This window comes from Melopsittacus undulatus, chromosome 19 (assembly GCF_012275295.1).
Source record: "Melopsittacus undulatus isolate bMelUnd1 chromosome 19, bMelUnd1.mat.Z, whole genome shotgun sequence".
NCBI classification, from domain to species: domain Eukaryota; kingdom Metazoa; phylum Chordata; class Aves; order Psittaciformes; family Psittaculidae; genus Melopsittacus; species Melopsittacus undulatus.
In genome coordinates this window covers 894,529-915,755 of record NC_047545.1, presented here as the reverse complement: position 1 = coordinate 915,755, position 21,227 = coordinate 894,529, and the positions used below count along the sequence as shown (strand labels likewise).

The window sequence follows — 21,227 nt, the reverse complement described above, 5'->3', positions numbered from 1 at the left end:
TGCCAGAGCCCAGCCCCATGACTCCACTTCTTGTATCTCCCCCACCTTTACCCCTCCACCATGGGAGCCATAAGGGTGGCTGTGGCACAGACTGAGGTTTGGGTAGGCTCAGGACACGTCCCTCTCCCCAGTGACCCTGGTGGGCAGGTGAAGACAAGGTTCTGTGGTCCTCGAGGACCAGGGATGCATCCAAACAGCACCTCGCCCTCTCCCTCCATCCCAAGTCAGTTCTTGTTCCACACAGGTTTCCTCCGAGCCCTCCCAGGTCTGGAGCTGATCTGGTTGCAAACCCTTTCCCTGCTCCATGAGCTGGGAGGACATGGCAGCAGGATGTGGCATGAGGCCGATGTCCAGGGGTGATGCCTGGCTGAGGGTCTGGGAGGCTGATGAACCTGCAGCATCCAAAAGCACCCACCCTGGTTGGCTCGGGACATGCGTGTGAGTCTGGGGTTGGCTTTGTCATGAGGAGGATGTCCAAGAAGGGGCAGGGAGGGCTGGGGGACATCATGCTTTGGAGAAAGTGCTTGTAGAAGAAGAAGGGACTCCAGGGTTGGTGCCTGGCTCCTCCTGCCAGCGGTTCATACACCGCCGGCGGGCATTCATGAAGAAGTTGCTGACAGTGTTGAGCTCCAAGCCCAGCTGCTGTGAGATGGTCATCTGCATCTCCTTGGATGGGCGCTTGTTCTCCTTGAAGATGGCGATCAGGGTGCGGCGCTGGAGGTCCGTGAAGACCAGCCGCTGCTTCTTGGGCTGCAGGCTCCTGTCTTTCTGCTGCTCTTGCTCTTTGCGTTTGCAAGCTAGATGTTCAAAAGAGAGAATAGGGCCATTAATCGGTGCTCACCACCCTGGCCCGCTTGCAGGTTGCTTGGCTGCCTTGCAAAATCCAGGCCCTTCCCTCCAGTCAACCTGCTGGTTTGCTGCCCACAGGTCCCTAGGCTACCTCCCTCCTCTTCCTCCCTGTGCCTCTGAGTGTCTGCTGAGGTGGGACGACGGCCTCTTGTAGCATCACTATGGGGAAAGCTTGGGTGAAGCCCATCACCTCTTCAGATGCCCAGGGAAAGGCAACATCTCCAGCTGACCCTGGGACTAGAAACTGAGGTTAACTCCGGGGGTGGCAGCCTGACTACAGGGACCTGCTCCATCCCTAAGTGTTGGGAGCCACCCATCAGCTTCCCTCACCTCCTCATCACCTCTGTGGATCTCACTGGAGGGCTCGGGGAAGTGGTGTCTCTTGGCCAGCACATCCAGCTGCCAGCTTGGAAATACAGGAAGAGCCAGGGACAGGGACGTTATTAAAAGGCCAGTCTGCAGCCAACGTGTCCCACAGCAGACAGCCTGGAAGGACTGTTCGTGGTTCCACCCGGTCTGGGAAGGGGTTTTCCTGCCTCCAAAGGCTGGAGAGCACGTGAAGTACCAAGAAATTCAGTCTCCGCTGCATGCCTTTGCTGCCAGATCCTTTGGCACATGTGTCAGGTTGAGCCAGCACCAAATCAGACCTTCCTTACAAGTTTGGCTTGAGCCAAAGGTCAGGACAAAGGTGCTGTCACATAGGGATGGACTGCATAGAGGCAGGAAAGGCCGCCTGACACCATCATGCAGTGCGCAAGGGATGGGGAGAGGTGATTATTCACCTCTTCTTATATATAGGGATTCTAATTGCAGGAATATCAAGAACTGGTGGTGAAAGTGGTGAGAAAAGGTGCTCTTTGCTAGGACATTTTTCTATATAATGATATAACAAGGGAGTCTGTGCAGTGCTCAAAGCAGGGCCAACTGCATCAGGGTGCTCAGGGACTTGGCCAGACACATACAGGCACTGTAGGAGTGTAAGATGCCTGTGGGAAAGGCAGGGCATGGGTCTGGCCCTCCAAGGCTGGGGACAGATGGAAAGCTCAGGAAAGCATGAGTAAACCAGGGGCTAAACCAAGGCAAGTCCCACTCTTGGCCCGAACAAGCAGCAGTTTTCCCCCTTTGGGGTTTCTTGGTTAGGCTCTTCCAAAGGCTTTTGCTGGGAGGGCACAGGTCCTTCAAGATGTTGGCTGTTGGAACCTTGCTGGATGGCAGAGTTCAACTTGCTTCTCTCAGGTACTTCCAGGAGCCTCTTCAACATGGTGCACAGACCTTGGAGGGGCCAGAGGCCAAGGCTGGAAGCTGATGCCACAGCAACGGGATGGCATCTTGGGTCCACACAACAGGTACTCCCCTCAGGCTAACTACCTTCCTACTACACAGATGCACCTCCTCAGCCAGGCTGAGTAAAAGGGTAGGCATCCGTGTAGCCTAGGAGTAATAGGATGTTTGCAGTGTTTTCTTCCTCACTAGAGAACAAGCAAGGTCTTCTTCTGTTTTTTTCTTCAGCTGGCCTGCACTACAAGTCCCCTTTGCAGCCCCTATGAACTAACAGAGAAGGATGATATCCACCCCTTCCACCCACAGCTGGGGACATCTAGAGTTCAGTGAAACACAGAATTTATCCAGTAAGTTTAGCCTGGTTTCCCCAGCTGCTGGGGTCGGTCCCTGCCCCATCCCCAGGCAGGTGGTGGAAACCATCAGTTCTGGTTCCCACTGGGGCAGGGGGGAACAAGGAGGCACTAAGCAACCACACTCAGAATCAGTCTCCTTGGTAAAGATGGTTCGTGGAGAGCCTTCCCCTCCCCTTCTCCCCCCTCGGGCAGGTTTGGCTGCAAACCATCATCCTTAGGGACAAAGGACAGTCTGAGCCCTGGTTGTGCCGGGGGACCCTGTCCCAGGGGTACCGTACTCAAACAGCCAGCAGAGAATGGGTTAGTGGAAACCTACCCTATGACCATCAGATGCTTGCAAAAAGAACAAACAAAAAGAAGGCTTTATAGAAAATTTGACTTTTTTTGTTTTTTCCAGACATGAATTAAAAAATAGACACCCCCCCCCCAAAAAACCCCCAAACCAAGCAACAAGCAGAAAGTCCACACACACACAGAGGACGTGCACATTCGGAGCAGCACAGCTTCACCCACCCACCGTGCGCCCTCCCAGGACCCCCTCAGCATCCCCCCGGCATGCTCAGCTCCAGCCCAGTGCTGGTGGCACAGGTGGGACCTCATGGCCATGGTGGGCACCTCACCTGCTCCCTGCGAGCACAGCTTTTGCTCTGCATGGATGGCACTTATCTGTGTCTACCATATACACACCAAGCACATACAAACGTGTGCAGGTAGCTGTAAATACATCCACCCCTCTATGAACCCACTGGGATCCAAGTTGTCCTCTTGCTCTCCTGGCTGTTGGCACCCATTCCCACCAGATCCCAGCTTTTCAACCTCACATTCCCTCCCCCCTATTCTATTTTTAGGAGTAATTATCACAACCCAGTCTCCCATTACGAACTCAGAGCTCCAAGGCAAACACCAACCATCAGGGTGTTGCTCATAACAACTGTGACCCAGCACTGAAACTGAGTGTTGCTTAAGCAGGAGCTGACACCCTGCTCCACACCCCCATTCCCCCCTGACTTCGGACCTGGAATGCCGCCGGCCGCAATCCCACATTTCCTGTGCTCGTTTGTTTATGTATTAATTCCTTTTTCTGCTGACGCAGCCCAACACCCCTCTCCCCCACTTCAATCTAATTACAGCTCCGCACAACAGGGATCGATAGTGACGCTGCTCAGATCTATTTACGACGACCATCAACCCCCCCCTAAGGAGGATCTTTTTCCTATTCCCCATCCCTCGGGCGCTGCTTTCCCACTGTGTCTGTCCCTGTGTCCCCACAAACGGTGGGAGCTGAGGACAAGGGGCAGCCAGAGGCAGGGCTCTGACTCCCCCCAAGCTCAGTGGAAGGTTAAGGGGTTTCCTTTGTGCTTCAAACTCCGTTTTCCAAACGTTAAGATACAAATGCCTCCTCTTTGGCTTAATGCACTTCACTCACACCCTTCCAGGGACTCTGAGGGGAGGGGGACACGCTTCAGGCCACTTCCAGCCCTGCCTCTGTGTTATCCCCCCAGCCACTGGGTTTATTCCCTGGCTTGCCCTGCTCCTCCTGGGGCACAGGGGATCCTGGCAGTACCAACAGTGGGAGAGATGGATTGGGGTTCCCATGGGTTTGCTCTGTCGGCCAGTAAGGGCCTGTGCTCACCCACGATGGGAGGTCTTTCCTCTCTCCATCTGTCCCCAACTCAATCCACGATGCCTGCACCCCAGAGACCTCCACAGCTCCACCAGGCTTGGCCGACCAGTGCAGAAGTGTCCAGGAGGGAATGCCACAGTGGGATGGGATGACGGCACAGAGCCCCTTCCTTCCACACACCAGGCACACAATCCTAGCAGCATTTCATCCCCAAGGAACAGCCACAGGGAGCAAAGATAAGGGGGGCAAAAGCAGGAGGAAAGACCTCTGGAAGCACAGGCATCCCACCCGCTTTTCCTGGAGGATTTCTGCTGCGGGTTTCTGCTTCCCTGGACACTTATGTCAGAGGGAGAGCGTTTGCCTTGACTTAACCTTGACAGCTCAAAGCAAAATATCGCCCAAATCATTTCTAAAGGGACATAATAGAGACAATTAAATGGCTGCTCTTCAGAAGCTGCGATTATGCCTCGCAGCGTGAACTCCGCGAAGCATTTAACTAATACCTGATGGCTCTGCCGGCTTCTGCAGCCTGCCAGAGCCCGGGCTCTCTGTTATACCCGAAACCTCTGTTTTCCCAGCCCCAGCGTGCTCTCCCTCTCCATTCACTTGCAATACAACCCGTAATTTTCTGCCCACTTTGCTTAAGTGCTGGTGATTTGTTGAACTCACAAAAGGCAGCCAGGGGCTTTCAGAGCCATCGCTGGCTGTAAGCAAGGTTAGGGGGAACAAAAACCCACCGGCTTCTCTCTTTTCCTCCCTGTCAAATCAGCTCACCACGATGCAAGGGGACGGAGGAGCATTCAGGGGCTCAAAGTGAAGGGGAGGAAGGGATGGGGACGTGGTTGGCCAGGTTGGTACAGGTTTCTCTGGTGCAGTGGTAGGATGGGCTCTTTTCAATAGTGAGAAATGGCCCTGAGCAAAGCTGGCTTCTCCCCATGCCTTCAAGAGGGGTCTAGGCCCTGGACTGCCTCAGTTTCCCCCTCTCCTTGAGGAGGCAGAGGGATGTGAACTGCTGTCACAGAGAAGGGGAGGCTGTGTCCGGGGTTGCACAATGGGTGTTACTGGTTCACACCCTGACCCAGTATTCTGGAAGGTTTGGGGAGCTGCAGCTTGGAGCAAACTGGGATGAGCCCAGTGCCTCCCACAGCAGAGCAGTGTCTGATCCTGAGTTGAAGTAACCTTGTGGCAGCTGCTTCCCCAAATCTGGAACAGTCTGCTCCAGAGATCAGGAGGCTTCGTCTACCAACCAGAAATCCTTTGGTCCACAGCCAATGGGATGCTCAGAGCTGGGACAATTTAGAAACTGAGAGATGTTTGTTTGACTTCTCTACATTGTCGGAAAAGAGCCCAAAGAGTTTCATCCCAAACACGCATCTCCAGCAGAAATCCAGGTCTTCTCCAGCTGGGAAGACTCAGCACTGTCAGGAGAGTCCCCGAAACACAATGCAGGAAGAAAGAGCTCACAAATCAACACCAAACTCTCTTTTTTTTGCCTGTTTTTAAACCCCATTTGATTCCAAAACTTAACAAATGCAGATACAAACAGGATCAACCACACAACCTCCGGGCAGAGCCAGCACTGTGCTGCCCATCCCTGCAAATGCCACTCCGGAACGCTGCAACACTGTGATCCCCCAGGCTTCAGCAAACAGCCCCCAACCTTCTGGGCTCCAAAACCTCTGGGCATTTTGACCACTGTGGTCCCAAAGCATCGGCCAGCTTTGAACTGCACCAAAGTAGAACCTGCTCCACACTGATGCTGAGGCCATCCAGAGCCCAAGAGATGCAGTTAGGGGCTGTGATGTGTCTGCAGAGCTGCATCCTCAAAGTCCTGCTGGGTCAGAGTGACATGGTCTGGCCAGAGCTCCTGGCCCCACACATGTCCCTGTGCCACATGGCCCTGCCTCAGTGGGGACAGGCTTCCCTACTGATGTCCCTGCATCCCGAGGCCCGGGGAGAGCCCCTGGTCATTGGTATGCAGCCAGTGTAGTGCAGCGTGAGCTGCTTCCCCAAGCCCAGCAAATTAAATCTTCCTCTGAACGCTGCAAATGAGGAGATGAGATGAGACAAAGCGCTCACCGCTGCCTTGCTGGGTGTTATGTTCCTCCCCTTGTAAAGGGTTTCAGTGAGTTCTTCCAGTGAGCTGCTTTGGTCAACCTGGATGGGGCTGCACGGAGCCACCAGCTGCCTGCACCCACCTCCCCGGCCCATTCCCCAGCAAGCCAGGGGCTGTCGGGGCAGTGCAGCCTGGCAGGCGGAGGAAGGACTGGAAATGAAAGCAGAAGTCTTTGTTCCTCCCCTCGGTTGACAACGGTTGCTCTCTAGAAGGGGGGGTCAGCTGGAGGAGACCAGCAGAGCCACCCAAACCACAGCAAAGCGGCTGATGGAGCCCCAGAGGATGCTGCCTCTTTTCCCCTCAAGGTCTGGATTTTCATGGCATGGCATTTGCAGCTTTCCCAGTGCTGAAGCAGATGAGCTGGTCCGGTCCTAGGGTGGATGAAGGGGCACAGAGAAGCCGTGGTAGCTGCAGGTGTGCTTGGCTCCATCCATCCCCACCTGCCCTGGTTTTATTCTTGTCCTTTCCAGGTAAGCTGCCACCAGAGATGGGCCTGGGCTGAGGCAGCTGCATCAGACTCCTCTCATGGATACAGAAACAAACCATTTCAGATGGATTAAACATGTGGGTTCATTGTTAAAAGCATCTTCTCTCTGCAGAAGTTTGACTTTACACTTGCTTTGCCAGAGACCTTCCTAAACGGAGACCCGGTGCCCCACTCTACTCTCCCAGCACTGGCATGAATCAAGCTCAGCTCCCAGCTCTGCCATCCCATCTGCTGCCAAAGTCACTTCCCAGATCTGCCCATTTCTTCCCTTTCTAGGCCTTTTTCCGAACCAGGGTCAGCTGCTTCTTACTGTCCCAGTGGAGATCACTGCCAGCATAGCCCAGGACCAGCCCAGCTGCCTGGTGTGAGGCAGGGCCGGCAGATGCGCCCTGGGAGTCCTGCCGGCTGCTCTCCTCTCCTCACTGTTCTCCTGAGTCATCCTCACTTAGTGTGACGAGGGCAAATTGGTGCTAATGAAGTGCTGGAGTCAGGCAGCGGCAGGCAGGAGGCAGCAGCGCCTCGAGGGATGGCAGCAGCAGGGGAAGGCTGTCGAGGGGGCAGCTGGAAACCCTCCCAAGCCCTGGAATAAGGTTTCCTTGGGGACACCAACGCCTGCTCCTGCTCAGCTGCGGCGCAGGAGCCTCAGCTCTTGGCAGATCTGGTGGCAGAAAGGGAGTTTGAGGTTCAGTTTGTGCCACAATGGCAGGAAGAACCAAGTCATGCCGGCTAAAACCGCATGGCTGAGGATCCTGTGCAGTCCATCTCGGCCCTTGCTCCTTCACACAGGAAAGGAGCAGCAAGGATCTGCCTTTGGCATCGGGCACATCACTAAGGGATTCTCATCAGCTCCTTCCTGTTGGGCTCCTCCTGCCAAGCTCCTGCCGCCTCCAGCAGCTCCCAGAGCCAGAGTGGGAACAATGCACAAATCCAGCAATCAATGGCACGTATTTCATCAGGGCACTTGTTGCTCCCAAGGAGAGATGGTGCCAGCGAGAGCCCAGAGCCATTATCAGCCAAGGAACATTTACTGGAGAGAGGGGGAAAGCAATAAAGGGGAAAACCAAAGTTCTCTGCCCTTCCTGCTCACACCTGGCCTGGGGTGGATGTACTGCGGGTGAATGGGAAGCTCCCGTAGGGTTTGGCCAAGTCGGTTCTCGGATGGCTGCCGGCTTTGCTGCTCTGTGATGAGCTGGGGGGTCCAGGTTTGCTGCTCCGGAGCTCGAGATGCTCTGAAGGCCGGTGGGAAGCCCAAGCAGGGTCCCTGAGGGTCTCGGGCTATCCCTTAGCTCCAGGAGACGCTGCAGGAGGCAGCTTCCAGATCCGAGCCCTTCCCTGGCTCCAGGCCCCACTCCCGAAGGGGGTTTCAACCCAATGGGGTCTGCGAGCATCCCCATTCCCAGCTATCCGTACCCGGCACAAGGCATGGAGCAGGCACCAGCACCAGCACCAGGCTGACACCGAACTCCCTTCACCCCGCCCGGCCAAAGAGCCCCAAGCGGCACCTGCCCCCGGGCTGGGCCATGAGGTGGAGCGGAGGGACCCGGCCCCGGCCACCGACACCCGGTGAGGGCCAACAGACCCCACTGCCCGCCGCCATCTTGGAGCGCTCATCGCGCCCCCACACGACGGGTAATGGTTTGTTCCGCGCCCCTCTCCCCCCGCAGGCATCGTGGGCCGTCCCCGCCGCGCTGGCGCCCCCCTGCGGCGGACGGGCTCATTTCCCGCACCCCCCCCCCCCCGCCGCCCGGCGCAATGGGCCGTTCCCACCGGCCCGCACAACGCGGGGCGTGCGGAGATGGAGCGGTCCAACTGCGTCCCGGCGGGGGGGGACGGACGAGGACGGGCCAGGCCGCCGGCGGAGCTGCCCTACGGCCGACCCCACTGTCACCCCATGCAGTGTCCTATCACTGCCCCACACTCTGCCCCGTCTCCACCCCACAAACAACCCCGTGGTTGCCACACCAACACCACGTATTGTCTCATCACTGCACAATGACTGCCCCATTGCTCCCCCATGGCTGCCCCACGGTTATCCCATATAGTGCCCCATCACCATCCAATCACTGCCCCATCTTGCCCCACAAACAACCCCACTGCTGCCCCCCGTCCTGGCCAAGTCCTCCCCAGTACCTGCTGCCCTCGGGGCGGCTCGGTCGGTGCCCCCCCACGCGTGGGGCTGACACACTGCAGCCGGCGCTAAGCCAGTGGCTCTTAATACACCGCTCCAGCGTTATTAGTTCAGCTCCCAAGGCATTTCCCGCAGTAATTGCACTGATCTGCCAGGGATTACGCGCTGCCTGTAACGATGGATGATGTTTTAATTCCAGACGGGCCCCTCGGGGAGGGCAGGGCAAGGACCGAGACCCCCGCGCACCAGGACAGGATAGATGGGCCTGGATGGATGCCCCGGTGAGGGGCTTTGGGATGAGGAGCAGCCAGAAACCTGAACCCCATCGGGCGACCAAGCGGTTCCCTGCGCAGGGGACACCAGGGATCCTGGCTGGCTGTGGTTCGGGAATGCTCCTGAGTGGCTGGGGAGGACCCTACCCAGCTACCAAGTCATTGCTGTTGGGGGGGGGGAATGACAAGCCCTGATTGTGTCTGCCCCTGGATCCTGCTCCCTGCTCATCTCCAATTGTTCTGCAAGGAGGGAAGCTCCTTCTTCCCTGCAAGAAATCTGGGAAGGGGATTTTTACACGGGCCTGTAGGGACAGGCCAAGGGGAATGGCTTGAACCTGCCCATTGGAGACTGAGCTGAGCTCTTAGGCAGAAGCTGTTCCCTGTGAGGGTGCTGAGGCGCTGGCACAGGGTGCCCAGAGAAGCTGTGGCTGCCCCATCCCTGGCAGTGCTCAAGGCCAGGTTGGACACAGCTGTTCCAGTGGAAGGGGTCCCTGCCCGTGGCAAGGAACTGGATGAGCTTTAAGGTTCCTTCAACCCAACCCAGGCTGGGATTCTGATTCCTCCCATCTGAGCACAGTGAGGACATTTGCTCCCCAACGCTCCCTTTAAAACTGACCCCCATTCAGAGCTGTTCCTTCTGCTAAAGCAGCAATTAATCACGGCAAGTATAGGATGGATTTGTAATCAGCTCCCCGCCTCCCACTGCCCCCACTTCACAGCCCTGGGTATTTTTCCTACCCCCCCCCGTCTCTCCCCAGTGTGGGGCTGGGGCCAGCGGAGCCATTGATCCTGCCCAGTCGATTTTATTGAAACTCCCACGAGTGGCTTTAGCTGCGTGTTGGATATTGCTGGCACATCAGTTTGATGGCTACGTGACCGGCGGGGAGCGTCGCGGGCAGGTTTGGGGGGGGTTAGGGGCTGTGGGAGCAGGGATTAATCCCGATGGGGTTGGGTTGGTCCCTGGGTGGGAGCTGCCGGTCCCAGGGCTTTCTGCCGAAAGGTGGGAGAGTGAAATGTAAGGGAATGGCTGGAGACTTGGAAGGAAAAAGGTGGAAAAGAAAGAAAAGAGAAAGAAAAGAAAGGGGGGGGAAGGGAAAAGAAAACGAGAAAGGGAAAATAAGAAAGAAGGAAGAGAACAGAGAAAAGAGGAAAGGTAAAAAGAAAATTATATGGCAAGGGGAAGACAGAAGAGGATGGAAGAGAGATGAGAGAAAAGAGAGATTAAGAGGAGGAGGAGGAAAATTAAAAGAAGAAAAAATGAAAAAGAAAAAAGAAAGAATAGGAAAGAAAACAAAGAGAAAGAAAAAGAAAAAAAAGAGAAAGAAAAAGAAAAGGAAAAAAAGAAGAGAAAAAGGAAAAGGAAAAGAGAAAGAACAAAGTTGAATCTGGTTGGAACAAAATCGTCATCCAGAGAAAGCATAAACCCTCTGTAAACACCACTGGAAAAGCTCCTGAGGCCAAGGGGGGGACATCTGAGCACCCCGACTCACCCCATGTCCCCCTGACAGTCCTTTCCCAGGGAGATGATGGTGCTGCAGTGGCACCCCCGGGCTGAAGATCCCAGCTCTGCCTGGATCAGTTAAGCAGCATCTTCTCCTGCAGAGAGCAGGGCCATGCTCGTCCATCCGCAGGCAGCCGCCAATGGGGCAACTGCCTCATGACGGTGCCAAAAATGACGGCAAATGGGTCATTTGGGGTTTCAGTTTGAGGTGTGGGAGCAGAGGAATGGCTGGGAATGGAGCGGAAAAGGGATGGTTCAGTTTTGGGGAGATGCTATCAAATTTTCTCCAGAAAAAGGAAGCTGGTTTGAAACCTTTATTATTTTAAATAAATGCCCTGATTTGGAAGAAGCATCTTTAAATTTCCTTCTTTAAATCCTGGTGTGGAAAGCACCTGATGACATCCTTATTTTTCGCCGCGTTTTTGCCTTGTTTCTGACCCATCAGAACCAAAACGGACTGCAATGCAGACACGTCTGCAAGCACCCACCTCACCACACAACACATGAAATGTACATGAAATCGAGCCCTAAATCAAGCACGTCCCATTTCTGGCTGGCTCTGTGTGGGGGTGAGTGCTTCTAGGGGGTCCAGTTGGAGCCCTGCCATAGAGGAGCTCCCCTGGAAATATCAGGGTAGAGGTTTGCTGCCTTCTGTGTGAGAAATGGCATCAAAATCCCAATGCTTGTTCCCATAAAGAGAACTAAAGGTGTGCATTAAGCCATAGATCCATTTCCAGAGGCCTCTTGTTAAAGCCTTGGGTCCCTCTAAGCGGATACAAAGCCTGGCAGCGCGGTGCCACCATCCCACCCTCCCTCTTCCTCCTCACCCCTGTTCATTTGGAGACAGATGGGGAAGGGGCCGCTCTACCCTGGGGGGTTTTGGAAGCAGAAACCACCACAGCATCAACCTCATAATAGTTATTCAAGCATCCCATCTGAGCCAAGCTGGGTCCGATGCTGGTCCATCCACCAAGCAACCACTGAGCAAACCCCATTGGAGATCCATCCCCCATCCCGGGTTGTGGATTTCCTGGGGGGATGCAGGTCCAGGGCAGAAATAAAGAGTAGGGCCAGATCTGTGGGGAAATTTCAAGGGTGGGATGCTGCATGCAGGCACCGGTGTCACTGCCAAGCGCTGCTGCACTCCCCAGCCCTGCAACAGGGTCTCTGATGCTTGGTGGTGGAAGCAGCCTTTGCTGGCGGCTGAGCAGAGCCGTTGATGTCTCTGTCAGCCCCTGATATTATCACCCGTCAGCAGCTCCCAATACATTTGCAATTTTATCCCTAATGGAGAGAGTTTGCTCATTACCTGCTCTTTATCCCACAAAGGGGCATCCCTCTCTGGAGCTCACCTTCTAGCTTAAAGGTTTGGCCTTTTATGTGGCACCACTGAGTTCCTTGGCTTTAAGAACCCCAGCTGAGCAGTTGATGCCGGGCATCATGGTGGGGGATCCTTGGGGAGACCATCACCTTTGCAGCCCTTTGAGGACTGCTTCGGCATGAGCTGTATCCCTTGGTTTTGCTCCACTTTGGGTGTTTATAGGCTCCCTGACAGCCCAATCTGAGGCACCGGGTTCCAGCTGTGCCCTCCCAGCATTCCCTAATCCTGCCAGACCTCAATAGTTAGGGGTCTCTGGATTCATGCCAGCAGTGGGAGACATCAGTTTTCTTTGGACCTGGATAGGAGACCAGCAGCCCCCTGCTCCTCTTGCTGCCTCCTTCTATGGAGCCTTGGGCTCAGCAGAGCTGGGGCAGTTACTGCTGCCTGTGCCAGCAGCAGCACAAAAAGCTGCAGTTTGCCTTTCATATGTTTGTTTGTTAAGATGCTGGGTTTTCCTCATTGCTTTGCACAGAGATGACAGGTCAGTCCCAGCATCACACAACCTGCTGTCCCCTCAGCAGGCTCCTGCATGGGGATTTTCTGCCTCCTTCTCCCAAGCTAGGCAGAGCCAAGCCACCCCTACCCTGCCAGGGGTGATGAGGTTACTCAGACCCCAAACGGTTCACTCCTGCTTCGTGATTTGTATCCAGGCAATCGCAGAGGTACAGAACCAAGGCATGGCGACAAGTCCAGGTCTCCCACTGAGGACATTGTCCAGTGGTGGTGGCATCTGCCCTTCTCCAGATTAGAGGCCAGGCAGCAAATTAACCCCCCCAGCTCCCAGACTCAGCTCACAGAACCATCAAGTCCTCCAGCATAAAGGAAGCAGAGCACAGTCCAGTTGGAGCAATAAGGTCCTGCAGTGCAGAGCTTGGAGGCAAAACCGCAGGGATGAGATGGCGAAGGAAAGGACCATCACTGATCCCAAACAAGGGGGGGAAAGCCAGTACCCACAGTGGGATAGGGCCAGGGAATACGAGCATCCTCTCCACAGCACTGCCCATCTCAGCCCATCACCTCTACCCACATCCCACCCTTTGTGAGTTCATGTGGGTGTACATGGGTGCACCCCCCCTTGCCATGCAGCACCTCCAGCCCTGCATTTGCCCCAGCGAAGTGTTGCCATCTCCATGCCTTAACTTTACCTCCTGCAAAACACCTTGAATCCCATTGAATCCCTTGTAAATAATTTCTGGACCTTCTTGCCTTGCCCTACAGAAACCAGCAGTACTTAGAGCAACGCTGCACACCCCAGACAGAATAGATATATATATTAAGACAGAATTATTAAGGTCGTTCTTGAAACCCTATCTCTATCCACGCAAATATGTCTTGATTTCAATATTAGGTCTTTAGTTTTTAAATGCCCTGGTCCCTTCTCCCAGCACCAGGGAATCCAGGTTGCCTTTTTTGTTCACTATCTTTTAACAACCCCAAACGTTTTAAAAGCCCATCATCTGCTTTGCTTGCTGGACATGGTCTTAAATCATTTGAGGAATTAACGAGACTTCTGATTTTCTGTTCCATCAGCAAAATCTTGCCACTTGATGGCCACGGTCCTGCACAGAGCCAGTAAGAAATGCACTCAGCTGCCAAAAACGGCTGCCGGCTGCTCGCCAGCCCCTCACTGCCCCGGCACATACCCACATCGCTCCCGCTGCACCCATCCAGCATCGCTTTTGGCTGGGGATGGAGGCGATTTTTGGCTTCAACTTCCCTTTTTGGTCAATTTTCCAAACCAGGGGCTGAGCCCATCCCCTCTGCTCTGCTGCTGGTGCTGTGTGGGAATAGGGCACATCCTGGGTTGGTTGGACACATCCCAGGTTAATTGAAGTCTCAGTCTGATGCTGAGCCATGGGATTTGTGCGTATCAGCTCAGCTCCAAAAAGGAAGCTGGGGTAGAGCTGCACCATTTTGTAGATGTGGGGTGAGGGGGGATCAAAGCCGCCTAAAGGTTCCATCCATACTCAGGGTGCTGGGCTCCCTCTGTTCAAGCCTTCCCAAGAAACCTCAGGAAATCAGGGAGAAAACTCTTCTCCCATCCAACAAGGTGCTGGTGCTGGGACGTGACAGGAACAGGGTGCTGAGAGAACCTGCTGAGAACAGGGAGGCAGCAATTCCTGCAGGAAACACAACCCATCCTACGGCAGCAGCATCCCAAACTGCACCCCAAGGTGTGGAGCCGGATGTCTCCAAGACCCAGCCAGCCTTTCGAGCCTTAGTTTGGTTTAAATAAAATGGACTTTTTCCTCTTATTTTGGGGTTGCTTTTGCGTTGCCACACTGCCACAAGCCCTGAATGTGGGCTTTGCATGAGGAGACGCATGAGCCCAGGAGGTTTCCATAAGGGATTTCTAGTTCCTCTGCACCCAGGCAATGCTGAAGGGATGCTGGGGAAGGTGAGGAGCTGTGCCCAGGGCAGGGTGGGATATTCCCAGGGCAGGAAAACAGGCATCTGGGCCCTGCCTCTGGTCTTCTCCTGCCCTCAGCATCCCATCCCTTCCTCCACTTCAGCAGACCCGGGGTTTATCCACAGTGCTGGCATTCACTCTGCGGCACCAGGGCAGAAAGCCCTGCGATGGGAGCATGGGCACAGCCTCCCCTGTGGTCACTCCTGGGGGTCCGCTGCCCTCTCTGGCTCCCCAGCCCTGCAACCGCATCTGAGCAGAATGAGAAAATATTGGATTTGTTTTCTGAAAGGGAAAAAAAAAAGAAAGAAAAAAAAAAGAAAGAAAAAATCCAATATTCTGTCTGCGATCCCAGACTCCGTGCCTGCTTATGGCAGGAAAATGCTGTAAATCTCCCCTTTCCCCACCAGCGGCGGAAGAAAGACTGATTTTCTTTTAATATTCCTTATTTTCTCTCTCGGTTTAAGGCCCCATCATTTTGCTCTGCAATCTCTTTGTTGACCAGGGCTTAAACCTGCTCTCCCGGCTCTCCCGACCCCAGGAAGTCGCCTCGCACACCCTTCCCAGCAGCTCCCAGGCAGCGGCAATGAGATTTTAATAGATGTATTTTCAAATTAGTTCTGGGCCTTTCAAGACTTATCAGTTAAATGAGGTTTTTCAAATTGATTCAAAGGTCACTCTGAGAGTTTTCTCTTCTCTGTTATCTCTCCCTTATGGTTTCAGTGGCGATTGACAGGACAGAGAAAGAGAAAAAACATCACCTCCATGTTGCACACCCAGAAATTAAAGAAAAGGGGGAAAGATCACCAAAAAAACAACAAAAAACCCACCCAAAATGTGCACCCAAAACGGAGGCGGTGGCACCGAAGCACCCGGCTTCAGCTGGGGATGATGAGTGAGGGGTGGGGGAACCCCACAGACACGGGTGGGTTGTACCCGGAGGACAAGGGAGGTTGTTTCCTCGTGGGAGGGGGGGGGGGGGAAAAACCTATTTAATATTTAACCGACGGAGGTTTATTGGCCCCTTCTGACGCGCAGATTAGGAGCAAACACACACGAAAAAATAGCCGCGGGCGGAGCGAGGCGGCCCCGTGCGCTGATAAGGGTGCGGGGCGCGGAGATGGGTGCGGGGTGCTGAGCGGGGCGGGATGCAGGCTGCGGGATGGGAGGCAGCTCCAGGCCTCGGGTCGGCGGCCGCTGGCGGAGTTGCCTGGTTTTACCGTGCTAAAACGATAAAATAACAGAAATAGTTCATATTGGGTGAATTTAAGAACACCAAAAAACCAGCGGGGAAAAGGGTTTTTTTGTCTCCGTTCTCGCTCGGTTTCTTTGTGTTCTCCTGAACGGACACTTCGCCCCATCGGGACATCCGGACTCTCGTTTTCCCCCATTTGACGGCGGCGAAATAATCCGCTCCCTATCCCACAAACTCCCTCTGGGCGCCCGCGGACACGCGCGGATCGAAAGCGGCGAAACCAGCCGCGATGTCCCGACCCTCCGCTGGCCGGGACAGCGGCCGGTGCCCGGGGACGGGGTCGAGCGGAGCCACCCCGGTGCCCCCCGGTGGGGAGGAGCCGTCGTTGGGCGAAAGTCGTTTGAAAGAGGCTGAAATTGAAACAAACCTCGTGGAAAAAAGGAATATATCTGTATGAATTTACCGCTTTTTACGCGGTGTGATCTTGCCCCGAATTGTGGCGTTTAGGTGTATTATTTCGGGGTATTCATTAGCGGCATTAGTTGCCGAAGCTCTCGGGTATTTGCCGTGGCCCGGCCCCGATGTCGTTCTCGCGGTTTCAGGGTGGTTTGGTTTTTAAACTAACGACGGTTCGTGCTGCGGCGGCGAAATGCTCGGGAGAGAAAGCCCTGGGAGGAGAGAGAAAAGAAAGGAAAAGAAGAGAAGAGAAAGAGGGAAGAAAAGATGAAAAGAAAAGAAAAGAGAAGAAAATAAATGAAAAGAAAGGAAGAGAAAAAAAAGAGAAAAACAGTGAGACAGAAAGAAGGAAAGGAAAGGAAAGGAAAGGAAAGGAAAAAGGAAAGGAAAGGAAAGGAAAGGAAAGGAAAGGAAAGGAAAGGAAAGGAAAGGAAAGGAAAGGAAAGGAAAGGAAAGGAAAGGAAAAACTGAAAACACTGAGGAGAAAAAGTTAAACACGAAAAGAAAACAAAAACAAAAGAAAGGACAAAAATAATTAAAAAAAAAAGAGACAAAAACGGGAGAACTGAAGCAAAAAGGAAAATTAAGACGGGGCAGGGACAAATAAAACGCAAACGCAAGAGAAGGAAGGAGCGGGCTGGGGAAGATCCCTCCCGGCCTGTCCGAACAGAACCAGCTCCGTGGGACGGGGAGCCCAGAGCTCAGCCGGGTTAAGAGCGAAGGAAGGCGGAGAGCAGGAGCCGCCGTGTCGGGAAAGGGGCACAACGGTGTTGTCGCCCACCCGAGACATAACCACGAGGGAATTACACAGCCTGGATTGTAGGAAGAAATCCGTGCTCGGGAGGGGGTATCCACTGGTGGGGGCTCTGGCAGTGTGGGAGAGCACCCAGGGACAAGCGTGGTGGGCTGGCACCTACCACCCCCTAAGGACACGCGGGTATGGGAGAGCAGGAGCCCACCCGCTCCAAGCATCATCCCTCGGGGCCTTTTTCTCCCCCAGGACACCGAGAGACCGAGGTGGAATTGGGGGGGGGGGGGGGGGTCGTAGCCCTGTTTCGCTGCGCACAGGTTCCCAAAGGTGTCTCTGTGGGAGCCCCTCACAACCCACGGGCCTCGTGGGGGGGTCACGAAGTTTGTAGAGCTGCATCTGGAAAGAGAGGGGGTGATGCGGCCATGACAGCGGGTCGCGGAGATGGATGGCCCGAGGGGACGGGGATGGGCATCGCCAGCTGTTGCCCAGATGTTTCCTCGTGGGACTTCCCGTTTTGCCGAGCCCCGAGGGGCGAGAGGAGCCGCAGGCCTACGGTTGGATAATTAATGGTTCATCTGCGAACGGAGTGGTGGGAGGAGAACGGGATTGGGAAGAGGGGAAAAGCGGGAATTGCCATTTATAGGGGCCTGATGTGTTTATTGATCTACGGTTTACTGTCTCGGTCTAATACATCAGATGGACTCCCGCAGCCGGGTGGGACCGGGACCAGGACCAGGACTAGGACTAGGACTAGAGCTAGGGTTAGAATCACCCTCGCCCTGGCCGTGCCCTGCGTCTAACACGCGTTTTATTCCTTTCACTGGGAAGGGAACAATCCCGACCCGCGGGACAGGGTTCCTTTGCCTGGTTGCCGAGGAATAGCAGCCTTCCGGACCCCTCCAGTTCCAACCCTTCTCCAAACGCTTGGCAGCCCGAAAGGGCGAACAGGCTCGACCGGCAGCCCAAGTGGGTTCGGGGGGATTCGCCTGCATCCATCGCTGAGACCTGGCACGGCTCCCCCATAGCGCAACCCGCTCCCACCGAACCCCACTTCTCGGGATTCAACCTGCCCCACGCCCGGGCCCTGGAGGAAGAGACGGCGAGAGGAGAGAAACGAAAGCGGGGGCCCAGCGGGGCCGGGAACAAAGCAACCGGGCCGGGGGAGGCCGAGGCGGCTCCTCCGGGCCGGTGTCTGAGCCCGACCGATCCGCTGCTACGGCCACGGCCCGGTTTCAACCGGCGGGTTCATGGTGGGGGGGGGGGAGGAGTTGGATTGGAGTGGATTTTGTTGTGGTTTTGGTTTTAGTTTATTTCTTCTCTTTGCAGGAAGCAAAGAATCCAGCCCTGTCCCCAGGAAATCTGGGGCTTCCATTGCCATAGAGAATCCCTCCGAGCTGCCCCCGGGGCCGAGGGGAACCTGGCGCTGGAGAATAAAACCATTTTGAAGAGAATAAACCTCTGCCGGCGTCGCGGGAGGAGCGGAGCGATGGCAGCAGGGACCGAGCCCGAGCCGGGCAGGGCCCTCTCTGTGCCCCCCCCCCAGCCGGCTCCGCGTTTTTATTATCACCATCGTGGTTATTAGTTGAGATTTTGGCGAGGCAGAAGCCACCACCCGCTGCTCAATTAGCCCGAACAACGGGGGCATTAAACGGCCGATCGCGGCAGTGTTTAAATCTTTATTTACCAGAACCTTGTAAAGCCAGGAACAATTTGCATTCTATTAACTGCTTTTCAATAGGGCATCGACTGGAACTAAAAGATGCCACTACCCTGCCCTAATTAAAGAGCAACTGAATTACACTAAATACATATGAACGCTGTTCTCCTCCATAAATAACGGCGGGCTCCTCGCCGTGCCGAGCGCCGGGCGGGCTGGACACTGCTCGGATGCGTTAAAAAGAACAATAAAATAGATATAAACGCGTGGTTTATACCCCACGGGCCCCACAGGGACAGCGCGGTGGGGCGGGGGAAGGACGGGCCGGACGGCTGCGGGAACAGGGGGTTTCGGGTCAGGTCGGGCGCTGGCCCCCCCCTCCGCTCTTGTCCCCGCGACCCCCGCTCACCCCCTCAGCCCCAGCGCGGCCAAGCAGAAACACCGCTTTTCTCCAGCAAACCCGTGGCCCAGCGCCCGGCTGAGGCCGAATTTGCCCCGCCGGGTGCTGCAGGACACCCGCTGCCGCCTTCCTTCCTGCTGGGAACAGGGATCAAGGAGCGGGATTCGCTCCCTCTTCCCGACGGCAGCCGGTGCCGCGGAGGGAGCAGAGCGCAGCCATCCCCGGCTCCCGACGCGGGCACGGTCCGGAGCTTCCCCTGAGCGAGGCTCCGGTAACCGGGTAAGGAGCTCCACGAGCGGCCGCGGGGTCGCGGCTCAGCCCGCACCCGTGGGCCGGGAGCTCTCCGGGGTTCACGGGGGACAAGGGGCCGGCACCGAGAGAGCAAACACCGCCGAGGCTGGAGGCAGCCGAAGGGGGGGCCGGAGCACAGGGAGGCTCTCGGGATCCTCCATCTCCTGCCGGCAGCAGCAGGCCCGGTTGGCCTGAAGCGTTATTCACCTTGAATATAATTCACTTTAAATTAATTTCCTTCCCTGTCTACTAAAGGCTTCAAATCGGTAACACCCGCCCCAACCTCAGCTTGCAATTGCATTCCAAGAGCCGGAGCTCCCCACGCGTGTCACCGACACCCCAGAACCCACCCACCCAGGGGTATGGGGTAGGCGGCCGTGGCCGCAGACCGCGCCGTGCCCTTACCGGCCAGCCTGAGCGCCGACATCCTCTGAAATTCCGGCTCCTGCAACCATTTCCACATCCTCCGGAAAGTCTCCCGGCCTGACTTGAGCTTACTCCAGGGCTTGGGGTTCCGCAGCAGGTCCGAGAGGGTCCCCTGCGAGCGGCACAAGATCCTCTGCGCGAAGATCGCCTGCGGGATGCTGTAGCGCTTCAGCTCGGCCGTGATCCGCTGAGCCACCTCCTTGGTGTTGATCTCCTCCACCTGCCCGGAGCCGCCGGGCTGGGAGCCGGTGGCCGAGGCCTGGCGCTCCCGCTCGCCCAGGAGGGCCCCTCCGGGCTGGCCGTGCGGGTGGCCGTGCGGGTGCATCCCGTTGAGCGGTGGCATCATGGCCGAGCTGGGAGCCGCCAGCCCCCGAGCCAAGTGCTCCTCGCCCCGGGACAGCATCGCGGCGTGAGAGTCGAAGCCGTTGGGCGAGAGCATCTTCTCATTGGGCAAGTGGCCCCCGGGGCCGTAGGGAGCCAGCGGCTGCTGGGCATTGTGCAGGCTGCCCAGGCCGTTGGGCAGCGGTGAGAGGGGCTGCCCCATGGCCGGCATGTCCTTGGGGTAGTGGCTGTAGAGGTTGCCCATGGAGGCCAGGCTCCGCTCGTCGCGCATGAGGGTGAAGCTGCCGCTCACGTTGCCGGCCAAGCGCTGGTGCGGGTGGTGATGGTGGTGGTGGTGGTGCGGGTGGTGGAACTTCTCCGAGACGGTGGAGATGGGCGGCAGGTGCTGCAGGGGAGTCAGCGTGGTGTAGGTGCTGCTCAGGCTCATGCCGGAGGGCGACTCGCAGGACATGCTCATGGCGGGGTGCAGCGGGGTGGCCAGGCTGTGCTCGGCGCGGTAGTCACCCCCCTCCAGGATGGAGGCCATGCCCGAGACCATGGCGGGCCGGCCGTGCGGTACCAGGTTGCGGTGCGAGCCCTGCCTCCCGTGCGCCGGGCTCAGCAGCTCTGCGGGCTGCGAGTGAGGGACTCCGTGCAGGCTGCCCAGGTTCTCCATCGCCAGCTCCATGGTGGCCGCCGGGCTCTGCCGCTGCCTCTCCCGCTCGCTCGCTGCCTTCCTCCCACAACCCCCCCCCGCCTCCTCCTCCTCCTCCTTCTCCACCGCCGCCGCGTTCCCCCCCCCCTTTCCTCGCTCCCGGATTAACTCGGACTCGGCGCTCGGGATCGATCCCCCGCACCCCGCGCTCAGGCCAGCATCGTGCGTGGCTCCCGCCCGCCCCAGCCCGGCTCGGAGCGCTGCGGAGCGGGGCGCGGTGCGGGAGCTCGGGGCGGCTGCAGCGCGCCTCGGCCACCGGCTCCCGGCAGCCTCGCTCTGGGCCGCGGCGTGACGTCAGCACCGCCCCGCCCCCCTTCTCCCCCCCCCCCCCCCCCCCTTCCCGCTGAACCGAGTCCCCCCCTCAACCTCTCCCGGTGAGAGCGGGGGGGACACGGGACGGGTGGGGGCAGCGCGGAGCAGCCGGCGGGGCCGGAGCACGGTGGGACAGCCCCGAGCCCTGACCCCAGCTCTGGTGTTCCCCCCTCCCCTGGTGACCCCCTCTTACCAGGTGCTGCTCTCCCCCCCCGCACCCAGTGCGCATCTGGTGACTGTGTCCACCTTGCCCCCCACATCTGGCTGAGTCCCCCCCGGTGCGCCTGTGCCCAAGGCCCCCAGC

At 56.8% G+C, this 21,227-nt stretch overlaps 1 protein-coding gene across 1 annotated transcript; it reads right to left on the bottom strand.

Annotated features, from left to right (window-relative positions):
* Positions 1-504: 504 nt before the first annotated feature.
* Positions 505-20,584, bottom strand: ONECUT3 (one cut homeobox 3). The gene is made up of 2 exons (XM_034070871.1): positions 19,555-20,584; positions 505-797 (listed from the first exon to the last, which is right to left on the bottom strand). The coding sequence occupies exons 1-2, from the start codon at positions 20,582-20,584 to the stop codon at positions 505-507; spliced, it is 1,323 nt and encodes a 440-aa protein (XP_033926762.1).
* Between the last annotated feature and the right edge of the window lie 643 nt (positions 20,585-21,227).

Bases quoted from the DNA above. Each gene is read 5' to 3' on its own strand.
- ONECUT3 (XM_034070871.1), bottom strand. From the start codon at position 20,584: ATGGAGCTGGCGATGGAGAACCTGGGCAGCCTGCACGGAGTCCCTCAC. The intron at 798-19,554 runs GTAAGGGCACGG...TTGAACATCTAG, and splicing joins GTCGGCGCTCAGGCTGGCCG to CTTGCAAACGCAAAGAGCAA.